Source organism: Leptinotarsa decemlineata, unplaced genomic scaffold, assembly GCF_025532065.1.
Source record: "Leptinotarsa decemlineata unplaced genomic scaffold, Ldec_3_MD MMD2_tig00000576_RagTag_RagTag, whole genome shotgun sequence".
Taxonomy (NCBI): domain Eukaryota; kingdom Metazoa; phylum Arthropoda; class Insecta; order Coleoptera; family Chrysomelidae; genus Leptinotarsa; species Leptinotarsa decemlineata.
Window position 1 is genome coordinate 9302560 of NW_027412551.1, and position 12915 is coordinate 9315474.

The 12915-nt window shown below is 36.7% G+C and overlaps 1 protein-coding gene across 2 annotated transcripts in view; it reads left to right on the forward strand.

Moving 5' to 3' along the window:
* LOC111513562 (putative inorganic phosphate cotransporter) overlaps positions 1–8522 on the forward strand; it is a 37507-nt gene extending 28985 nt beyond the window's left edge. For both annotated transcript variants that reach the window (XM_074174396.1, XM_074174395.1), the window contains one exon: positions 8223–8522. In XM_074174396.1, the coding sequence (XP_074030497.1) occupies positions 8223–8387 (165 nt within the window). In that variant the 3' untranslated portion in view covers positions 8388–8522. The remainder of the gene's footprint in view (positions 1–8222) is intronic.
* Positions 8523–12915: the final 4393 nt, after the last annotated feature.

The following is a 12915-nucleotide window of genomic DNA, read 5'->3' on the forward strand; positions in this document are numbered from 1 at the left end:
CAAATTATGTGCTCTGCTGTTTCATCATTTTTCTACTTCTACTTCTTCTACTTCTACTACGTCAGTCTGGAACTCTGCATATGATGATTCAAATGACAGTGACCTGTAAGAAGGCCTGTTAGACATCCTAGTTCATCCCTACTGTAGTCCAACAACTGTTTGATATCAAGCTTCGAAGGGTAAATAAACGCCAAAGAGTGAGCCAATCCTGGAAAATTCTGCCAGAAGTTCATAAATCTTCTTGCCGTCCAGGTGTTCAATGACAGGTTTTGGTCGTTCGATGAAACTACTTGCAGCACCTTCCTTTGCAAGGGAGACACCAGCCTCATTGCCTTCTAGGCCAATATGGCCAGGAATCCAGACCAGAGACAAACTGTTAAGTCTTCCTATCGAGGAGAGTCGTATTTGGCAATTTACTACCAATTTAGACGTTGCTCGGTAGGAGCCAAGAGCTTCCAACGCCGCTTGACTGTCCGAGAATATTTTTATCGACTTATGTATGAGGTTGGATTCGTCCAATCTCTCTGCATACAAGTCAGTAGCGTAAATTTCCGCTGGAAATACAGTTGCATAGGTTCCTAGGCAAGTTGATATCTCTGTCCTGGGTCTGGGACTGAAAACACCTGCACTGGAACCGGAAGATGTTTTTGATCCACCTGTGCACCAACAACTTTGAGCTCTTAATATTTTCTTCTCCCGGAGAATCCAGTCCTCTATACTCAGGAACAATACTTTATAAGGCAGTTCGTAGTTGACAGTTGGAGGCATAAAGTCAGAGGTCACTTTCAGAATGCTATGACTTCCAGTGTCAACCAACAGTCTGTTACACTCTGCATTGATTTGATTTGTGCAATTGGCAATGTGCACAAGTCTATATGCAGTCCATCTAGCCTCTCTCTTCAGAAAAATGTGGAGAGAAGGCAGCTCTAGAAGGATCTACATGGCTGCTGATGGTGTGGTACTGGTGGCACCATTGATGTCCAGACAAGCCTGTCTCTGTAAGTCAGAGAGCTTCGCCTGGGCCGTTTTCTGTAAATCCTTCGGCCACCAGGCAATTGCACCATAAGTGATCATTGGTCTGACAATCATCACATAAATCCAATGGATTTGTTTGGAACGTAAACCCCAAGTTTTATCACAAATCCTTAGACATGTCCATAGGGACAGTCTGGCTTTGTGTAAAACTTTTTCCAAGTGAGCGCTCCAGGTGAGTTTTTTATCGAGGACAATGCCAAGATATTTCACCTCTGTTCCAAAAGGAATGACCTCACCATTGAGGGAAAGTGGCGTTAGATCGTCCAATTTTCTCCTCCTGCTGACGGTACCGTCTCTAATAGTTATTGCCAAGAAAATGAGCACTCAAATATCGATTTCATGATGTTTGGAATTTTATTATATGACTGTTATTTTATTATTATTATGATTATTATATGATGTCTAATATTCAGTTAGATTACTTGATTAGATCTCTGTAATGCTTTTCATACTGTTGATCAAGACATTTTTTTGAACAATATTGAAATTAGAGTGGTGCATTTTCATGGTTACAAAATTATGTAGGTGATAGAAATCAAGGCATGTCTTTGGAAAACAAAGAGAGAATTATTGTTTGTGGAGTACCGTAGGGTACTCCACAAACTCTAGCCTTTCTCATTCATATGAATTCTATATCGGAATGATACCTTTTTGGAAAACTAGTAGTTTTTGCTGATAAAACACCTTTGATGTATTTCAATGCAGATTTACAATTCATACAACAACAAATAGAGACTGATTTGAGACAAATAGATATCGGGCTGAATATACACACATTGACTTTGAATTTCAAAAATTTCCATTTTTCTATGATAAAAGGTCATGTAGGTCAACAACTGTTGACGACACATTACTGTTGATACAATAACATTGAAAGGTCAACTAGTGTTGAGTTTATACATAGATGAAACTCTATCGTGGAATATTCCGATTGATCTAATGTGAAAAAAGTTGCATTTATCATTGGGATACTATATGAAATAAAAAATTATGTTATACTAGTCGTTGCCCGCGGCTTCGTCCGCATAGAATTTGGTTTGTCACATTAAAATTCCTTTAAACAAATAGTTACAATATTTTTTATCAACCCAAAACTTCAGCTTTCCAACTTCAAAACTGACGAAATTCAATACAATCTTTAAACCCCCATTTTTCCTACTTGGGGTTGGAAATTCTAATTCCCTTTCTTGATGCTCATTCACGCTATACAAAGAATTTACCTGCATATTTCAAGATTCTAGGTTCAATAGCTTCGGCTCTACGTTGATATAAGAGCAAGCACCAGTAATTTATACAGGGTGTAACTGAATCGAAAAAAGATAGGATCTTTCATATAAAGAAATTTCATTGGAGCATCCCTTGTTAAGATACAGCCCCTTAAAGGGTGACATAAAATTTGTATAACAATTTTTTTCACAAGCACTGAAAAAGTTACAATATTGAAATTAGCCTGACGTTTTGTACTACCAAAAAGACACTTAGCCATGAATTCATTTGGTTTACCCCATCGTTGTAAGGGGTGGAAAACGCAACCCCTAAAATCTATTTCCAATGTAACTTTTTGTCTTATCATTTGTTTATCATTCAAAAATGTATTTCCGATAGCCTGTTTCATTCTAAACAAAAAATGTATCTTGGGTTTTTTGCCCAAAATGAACCAGTTCGCAGCAAAAAATTATTTTACGAACAACTACAGAGATAAATGCGAAAATGCTAAACTAATCTATCTACTAGGTCGTTATTAGCGATAGTGACAAATTGGTTTGACGCTGTCAGTTTGTGAATTTTCGAAATTGAATAAATACTAATTGTGTGTTGTTGTTCTGTTCTTAATTTGTTACTTTAATGATTCACTCGTTATCAAAATGGCATACACAAATGAGGAAATGGGTGATATGCATTACGTTTACGGTCTGTCGCAGGGGAATGGGTTAGAAGCTTCTAGAAGATATGCTGAAATGTATCCTCAACGGCAGCATCCTTCACATAGAATATTTGCTCGACTCCATCAACGATTACGAGAATATGGTTCATTCGACAAAAGAACGCAGGATTGTGGTCGCCATCGAGAAGTACGAACACCACAGCTTGAGGAAGCAGTACTTAATTTGATGGAAGAATAACCTACTACCAGTACTAGAAAGATTGCTTTCCAGCTAAATGTTGATAATTTGACGGTATTTCGAATTTTAAAGGAACAACTCTTATACCCTCACCATCTGCAACGAGTACAGGCACTGTTACCGCAAGACTTTCCGAACCGTCTTGAATTTCGCAATTGGATGCTGGAAATGATTAGAAGAAATTGTGACTTTCTAAAGACGATAGAATTCACAAACGAATATAGTTTTTCTCGGGACAAGATTATTAATTTTCATAATTACCACATATGGGCTGATGAAAACCCTCACGCTATTGTCGAAACTAACCATCAATGACAGAGAAGTACATCAAGTACTGCTGGAGGAAGTTCCTTTGGGCGTCAGAAGGGATATGTTTTTCATGCATGATGGGGCTCCCACCCATTTTAGTCAAGTAGCACGTCAGCATTTAACTGAAACATATGCAAATCAGTGGATAGGTCGAGGAGGACCACTGAACTGGCCCGCTCGATCCCCGGATGTCAATCCTTTCGATTTCTCTATTTCGGGCCATTTAGGGTATTTGGTTTATCGTACTCCTGTTCGCGATGTAGAGGACTTAAGAAACCGCATTATCGATGCGTGCAGGGTAATCAGAGAGGCTCCAGGAATATTTGAGCGAATACGTGGCTCAATGCGCCGACGTCTAGACGCATGTGTAATGTCTGAAGGTAGACATATTGAACATTTACTATGATTTCTACATGTTGTGTGTTTTGTTATCAATAAATTAGTTTAATGCAGATACCAACTACAAAATAACAATAAATCCAGTTCGCATTTATGACGATGTATCTCTGTAGTTGTTCGTAAAATAATTTTTTACTGCGAACTGGTTTATTTTGGGCAAAAACTCTAAGAGACATTTTTTGTTCAGAATGAAACAGGCTATCGGAAATGAATTTTCAAATGGTAAACAAATAATAAGACAAAAAGTTACATTGGAAATAAATTTTAGGGGTTGCGTTTTCCACCCCTTACAACCATGGGGTAAACCAAATAAATTTCTGGCTAAGTGTCTTTTTGATAGTACAAAACGTCAGGTCAATTTCAATTTTGTAACTTTTTCAGTGCTTGTGAAAAAAATTGTAATACAAATTTTATGTACCCCCTTCAAGGGGCTGTATGTTAACAAGGGATACTCCAATGAAGTTTCTTTATATGAAAGATCCTATTTTTTTTTCGATGAAGAATCGCCTCCTTAAATGTTTTACACTTATTCAGTTACACCCTGTATGTTTACTTTGGAAATGTTGTCACTGAAATAATATATCAACTGCACTAAATAATGAATGGCTTCGAGAATCGAATTATTTACCTATAAAGAAATATGCAAAACTAACACAACCGTCAGCGACGTCACGCTTCTGCCCACGTTCGGGTCGCGTTCTCGGCGATGGCGCTTCATTGCTTAGACCGCTTCTCTACCCCTGCGCATCGTCACCCGTCTTCTTACAGTACACGCGACGCTTAATGGCTAACTGCGTTATGTCAAGTTAATCTTATCATGATAACTTTTGAACGATTCGTCCAAATCACTTAGTGTGAAAGACAAAGTTTATCTATATTAAATACTGAAAATATCAATTTTAATAAGGATTTGACAGACATTCTAAAATGTGCATTGTAAAAAAAAGTACCCAATTTGATTGTATTAATGGCTCAGTATTTTGCATACAGTGGCTACCACATAAGAGGATTTTTATTTAGATTTATTTAAGATAAACAATCTTACGGACCTACATTATCTGCATGTAACTCCAACAGTATAGGCAGCGCACGCCAAGATAACTCTCAGGGAGCAAGAAATTTTCCGACTTACTCAATACTTATCGTTAAATTAGGACTAAAATTACACAAAACCTTTGTGGATTGTAGCCTGTATGTTATTCTGATGTATAATCTGTATTTATGTAAAGTTTCATCTAAATCCGTTCAATCGTTTAGGCGTGAAAGAGCCACAAACATACATTTATCCATCCTCATTTATGTATCTGCTGAATTACTCACCGATTCCAAACACCTTGTATAACATTTTGGAAATGTTAAGTCTACGAAACGATGAAATGAAGTATTTTGATGAATTATTACATTCACCTTGTCTCTTTCATGGAAAAATCACTCATTCGATAGCCGAATTCCTGTTTTTTTTCAATAAACAGATGAATATTTCGAGAATGATCAATTTTTGACATTGAGTGTTCGCTGTCTCTTCAAAAAATAAGGTGAATTTTCACCAATCCTCAAAACAGTTCTGATATGCACTTTTTAGTATGTTCTCAGCGATTCGGTTTTATCTCCGCAATCGTCGCCAAACTCCGTTCTTTTATGATCTTTTCAATCTTCGAAATAGGAGAAAATCGCAAAGGGCCAAATCTGGTGCATATGATGGCTGGGGAATGACTAAGGTCATTTTCTAAGGACGTTTTTTTCGTATTGCTTCTCGCAAGTGGCACATAACTTCCAGATAATACTCCTTATTGACCGTACGACCATTTGGCAAGGACTCCTTGTGCATTACGCCACGGTAATCGAAAAAACGGTGAGCAAACCTTGACAGTTGATCAAACTTGGCTCTTCTGGGCTCTTCCATAGGGATGATTGGAGGTTGATTTCGATGTCTTGATTCGTCACCAGTTATGACCCTCTCAAACAAATCTGGATCGCCGTTGACGTCATTCAACAATTCCTGAGCGATGCTCATGAGACGGTTTTTTGGTCAAAATGCCTATGCCCAAAATTTCGGAAAAAGTTGCATGACATGAGTTAACTAATTAGTCGACATCCTCAACAACTTCTCTGATAGTGATTCACTTTCTCAACATTTTCATCGGTTGTTGATGTGCTGTGGCGTCCAGGGCGAGCGTCGTCATTCACATCTTCTCGACCTTCTGTGAAAAGCTTGTAAATCTTGTGAACATTTCTCTGATTCAGAGTACAATCGCCGTATGCCACTGTCAACGTGTCATGTGTTTCTGAGCACTTATTTCCGTCTTCTACCTAAAATTTTGAACAAATTCTTTTCAATAGCAGAAAATCGCTGATCACGCAAACTTGCATGGTTCTCATCAACAAACTAAATATGCTGAACAGTTCAAAATGTGAACATATATTCGAGACGAGTGTACTAACATAAAAAAATAACAAAAATCGCTTATGGAATGTACGCAGACCGCAAAATTAGAACATTCACCTTATTTTTTGAACCATACCTACATATACAGTGCATTTCTTTAATGTCCCCCCCCTTTTATATTTTAACTGGTCAACTCAAAAAATTGAAATTTGAGATAATGAAATTAATGCATGAATACTTTATTTTGAAGTGAAATTGACAGATGAAATTTTCAAGATGGCGACTGGCCGCCATCTGGAAAAAAAATTAAATGGAAAGGGGGTCTTGTGACATATCATTTTGAAGGTCCTGACGAAGACTTCACAACCCTAGAATATGCAGTCAATATCTTCGTCTACTACAAAATGGCGAAACATTTAATGATTTCCTGAAGACAAACACATTAATATCTATATTTCTAGAAATATTCCTTTTTATCTGCCATACGGCAATTCCAACCATCCAATAGGGTTTGTTAAGTTATTTTCTGTTTATAAAAATGACAAAAAATGTCAGTACGACAATGAACATCATTGTTCAGTTAAAATATTCTCATTTAGTTTTCGGTTTTACTTGTAGAAAGGTACCACGTCAACAATCTCTAAAATGGACGCGTTACTTTCACGAGGCCAAAAGGATTTTCAATGAACTTGTATCCAAATTCACAACTAGATGGTGAGATGGTGGTAAATCCTAAACAGTCTACTTATTCCATCGCGAATGTTTGTGAAGTGCCTCCTTCTACTATGTGGAGACTTTTGAAAAGAAATAGGTATCATCCATACAAAATTAAAATGGTACACCAATTGATTGAAGATGATCCTTATCGAAGAACAGAATTCTGCAAAATCATGACGAAAACCAAGGCATCCTACCTATCTCCATAATATTTGTTTTAGTGACGAATGTTCATTTTTTTAAATGGCAATGTTCACAGACAAAATTGCCGTTATTGGAGTGACACCAACCAACCCTCACGTTTTCCGGGAAACACTTACCCAATATCCGGAATAAATTAACGTTTGGGCAGGAATATTTAACAGGGCAACTATATTTGGATATGCTGGAAACTACTGTTGACTCCTTCATCACTGAAATCGTCGAAGCGAATCTTAATGAATTCGATATGGATATTGTATTCCAAGATGGAGCACCACCACATTACTCCAGACAAGCAAGAAACTATTTGGATACTACGTTTTCCGGTTGTTGGATTGGCCGTCGAGGTCCTACAGAAGGGCCAGCCCGTTCGCCAGATTTGACACCTTTGGACTTTTTTATAGGGATATTTGAAGCAGAAGGTGTAGAGATATTGACGTTACTGTATTCGAAAATGTTCGGCGTGAAATATCGGATAGGCTGTTCATATGTCAAGAAGTCCAAGACAACCATTTCGAGCATCTTTTGAAGTGATATCAAGTTTATTACCTCATATTATGTGGTTAAATATCAATGCAATCAAGCAATTATTGAAAGTTCCGCCATTTTGTAGTAGTTGTAGGGTTGTGAAGCATCTGTCAGGAGCTTCAAAAATAAGTTTCATCTGTCAATTTCATTTCAAAATAAAGTATTCATGCATTAATTTCATTATCCCAAATTTCAATTTTTTGAGTTAACCTGTTCAAAAAATAAAAGCACTGTATACTAGAATCATATCAAGTATTCATAACTATGAAAATATACAGGGTGTTCCATTTATAATAAGGTAACCGAAAGTGTTGCAGCAACAGCACTATTTTTATTCGATAGAGCATACAGAAAAAACCAACCCTTGCCAATTTCAGAATCTGATTCCTATCATTTACCAAAAATCGGCTAACTTTCATTACTAGGTACCATAGGAAAAAGCTAATTATTATGCTAGACACTGTGCCACACTTCACTCCAACGAATTGATGATTTTTTATCTAATGGTCGTTATTACATTACAGACAGACAAATCGCTTTGGACAATTATATTTGGAATCACAAGCACCGTGTACTTTGTATGTGGAATATTCTACATAGTGTTCGCCTCAGGAGAAGTACAGCCTTGGAATAATAAAGAAGAATCTAAACAACAGGATGTCGAACTTCCAAAGTGTGGAGACGAATAAAGTATTTCAATTAGAAATAACGAATCAAAAATCGATAGGGTTCTTATATTATTAGAAAAATTTCACATTGAAATTTATAATAATGTTTTTGTTACATTGGAAAAGTAATTATTTTAGTAAAGAATATATTTTGTAGTTTTTTTTTATTATGAAGCTCAGAAGGGAATCTCAATGGGCTGGCAGCTGTGAGCAACCACAATTATTCCTATGGAAGCCACATCCTCATTATCCTTCTTCGATATTTTTACTAAAAAAATTATTTTTAGATCGAACTAACTCCAAATGATAAGGAGGAATTTCTGATTTTATAATTTCCACAGCAGCACGAGGCCTTATAATATGAGTTATGTCGAATGTGAAGGATATCTCTCTTCATTCATCATACTTTCATTCATTCATCAATGATCCAACTTGAAACCTTTGTGATTTATCGTTTTTTTGAATGACATTGACGAAAATAGATATACTTCCAAACTCATGTACGCCAATGACATGAACATTCTTCCACATCCAAACAAATATCTAAATTGTTTCAGAAAAGGACAACAATAGGAAAAGTAAAAAAATAATGTCAGAATATATTACATATTAACCTTCATAAGAGAACATACTTTGTTGATATTCGACTACAGCATAGAATCAAAGTTTGCACTTATTAAACCATAAGAAATCTCTATGTTACTGTTCCTCATAACCTAATCAGCACAAAGGAGCAGTATTGACCAGCTGGATCCAAAGACTAGCGAATGTTACTTTGTCTGTTGCGAATTTCAATAAACAACTGAATTTACAGATTGCGATTAACAATTGTCATGACTACAGGCTGATTCACGGTGGATGGCACATTAGACGTTTCTGGTGAACCAGACAACGGATCACTTTGAAAATTCAATGGAGGGCATATTCGGACATTCTCTAGCCAAATAAAATATTTTCGACAATGCGGTGTTGCCGCTTCTATTAGAAAGCAGTAGCAACTTTGATTTTTCAAATGGAACACTCTGTATATAATATTATTTTTGGAACCTCAAACAATTGCCCGACAACTTTTCTTGATATATTCCTATACCTATCTGTTACCGTTTTCGAAATAAAAATTAATTTCAATTTTTTTCTTCGAAAATCATGACTTCTAAAAATGCCGATATCTTTTGGTTAAGAAGTACTATGATATCGAAATTTGGTTTGGAGTTAGGTGATACTTGGACACTTCCCACACGTCAGCCTAATCTCCGTTACTTCAATACAGGGTGGTAAAGAAATACAGTTTTTTCGTTTGCTTGAGAAAGTTGCTGAAATTTGATTATTTTAAATGGAACACTCTGTATATTATTGAAAATTCGGAAAGCTGCTGAAATTTGCTTTTTTTCTATGTATATCATACCTATACCTAACTAGTCAAGTTTCGGACTTATGAACATTTATTTGTGAAAATGTCCCTTCAGAATGGTATTTCCATTCGGTATTTGGTAAGCAGGCCATGATTACTATTTGACAGTAGCGTTGTGACATTCTCCTAATAATATCGACATTTTCGTCACTTCAGAAGTTGCAAATACCTTCAAAACGAAGGAACAAAACTATTCAAACGAAGTTCTTATGAATTTGTTTATTATTTTTGGACAGTGTGACAAAATTATCAGCAGAACATGTAGAAAGTTCAATGAAATGTATCCGAATCTACCGCCAATGAACCTCAAGAAATTTATACGAATTCAGAACAATTTCAATATGTTTGGATAAACTTTAAAAAAGCACCAAGAAACTTGAAATTGGAAATATTGATATGAATAATTATAAAAATGTAAAACAATCATGTGGAATATTTCAAAATATGTTCGAATCGCTGGCCGTTCACTTCCAAGCACTTTAAAATGCGGGTGTTGACTACTTTCGTGGTGGCAGATCTGATTTCATTGGGATCCAAATCTTCAAATGTTTGGGCAATCCTTTCTAACAATTCATCTCTCGAACGCACAGGTATTTTGTAAACTTTTTCTTTAAACATTCCCCACAAATAAAAATCTAATGGATTAGGATCGGGTGATCTCGCTGGCCAATTCCATGGTCCCAAGCGCCTCATCCACCGATCGTCAAATAGTCTATCCAGTTCTGCGCTCACTTCTCTTGTGCAATGTGCAGGAGCTCCGTCTAGTTGGTACCAACAGTTTCGATAATCTTCGAGTGGCAGATTATCCACGAAACTGTCTACAGTATTCTCCAAAATATTCAGGTAGCTTCTGGATGTTAATGACTCCTCGTATATCACGTACCTCAATTTGTTGTCCATCAACATGCAGAAGACATTAAAACTAAATTTTTCTTGAAATCCGGCTTCTTTTGTGACGTGAGGATTTTCACTGGACCAATAATGACGATTTTTTCTATTGAAAATCCCTTCTCTCGAAAATTTCGATTCATCAGTCCAAATAATTTTATTTAAAAAAAAGTGGATCTTCTTGAATGCGTGTCAACAACATTTCACAAAATTCTGCTCTCTGTTGAGGATCTTGAGGCTTCATTGCTTGAATTTTGGTGAATTTATAATCATGCATTTTATGTCTTCGCAAGATTCTTTGAACCGATGAATATTTTATACCCAAATCTTCTTCAGCACTTCTTATCGATGACTCGGGGACTCGGGAAATGCGTGAAAATATGCTAAGACATTAATCTGGTTGTCTTCGAAAGTTACGGGTCGAGGCAAGTTTCTTGGTGCTTTTAAAGTTGATCCAAATGCATTGAAATTGTTCTGAATTCGTATAAATTTATTGAGGTTCATTGGCGGTAGATTCGGATACATTTCATTGAACTTTCTACATGTTCTGCTGATAATTTTGTCACACTGTCCAAAAACAATAAACAAATTCATAAGAACTTCGTTTGAATAGTTTTGTTCCATCGTCACTTCTGAAGTGACGAAAATGTCGATATTATTAGGAGAATGTCACAACGCTACTGTCAAATAGTTATCATGGCCTGCTTACCAAATACCGAATGGAAATACCATTCTGAAGGGACATTTTCACAAATAAATGTTCATAAGTCCGAAACTTGATTAGTTAGGTATAAGTATGATATACATAGAAAGAAATAATATACAGGGTGTTCCATTTAAAATAATCAAATTTCAGCAACTTTTTCAAGCAAACGAAAAAACTGTATTTTTTTACCACCCTGTATTGAAGTAACGGAGATTAGGCTGACGTGTGGGAAGTGTCCAAGTATCACCTAACTCCAAACCAAATTTCGATATCATAGTACTTCTTAACTAAAAGATATCGGCATTTTTAGAAGTCATGATTTTCGAAGAAAAAAATTGAAATTAATTTTTATTTCGAAAACGGTAACAGATAGGTATAGGGAAATATCAAGAAAAGTTGTCGGGCAATTGTTGGAGATTTCAGAAATAATATTATATACAGAGTGTTACATTTGACAAATCAAAGTTGCTACTGCTTTCTAATAGAAGCGGCAACACCGCATTGTCGAAAATATTTTATTTGGCTAGAGAATGTCCGAATATGCCCTCCATAAAATTTTCAAAGTGATCCGTTGTCTGGTTCACCAGAAACGTCTAATGTGCCATCCACCGTGAATCAGCCTGTATGCAGTCAAGCCATTATTAAAATTTACCCGGTTCATGTGGTAGATGACATTATTGATGCTATTGATGAAAATAAAGTGGGTGTATTGATTGTGCTCGACTACTAAAAGGCATTCGATTTAATAAATCATAATATGCCTCTTTTAATGTTACATTATTTGGGTGTATGTTAATGACTTAATACTTACATAATAGAACACAGTTGGTGAAACTGGATGATAAAGAGTCGACTTGTTGGAAGGTAGTTTCAGGAGTCTCTCAGAGGAGCATCTTTGGGCTACTTTCATTCACACTATATAGGTACTTCAAATTTTGTGAATGATTTAAGATATTGTAGCTATCATCTTTACGCGGACGATACTCGCGGACGAGTTATCGATAGAATTTCTGTATCTGTAGAGTAGGGAGGGTGAGTGACCCACAGCACTTAGGCCACATGTGACCCATTGTACATCCTCCCGAGGAGTTGTCCTCCTAGGTCATCGTCCACCCTGTCCTTTCCAGAAAGGTGGACAGGTCACTGGGAGGCATCTCCTTTATTTCGGCAGGTGTAGGCCAAGACTCGCCGAACACACACTCTGTCATTGACGATAACTCCGGACAGTCGCACAGGACATACCTGACAGTCTCATCTTCCTGTTTACGCATCCTGCAAATAAGTGTGTCCACTAGTCCCATATTATAGAGGTGTTTCCTTAGTTGACAGTGGCCAGTCAGAAATCCTACTGTTAAGCGTAGATTTTTCCTGGTCATCGCCAGAAATTTTCATCGGCATCAGCTTCCCAGGGTCGCCCAAGGTGATCCTGGCAAGATTGCATCCTTTGATTCCATCCCATCTCTTTAGGGATTGAGCATGGATGTAACATTTGGCTGGTTCCGCAATTGTCGAACTCATCAGGCCGTAGGTGCTACTGAGTCCTA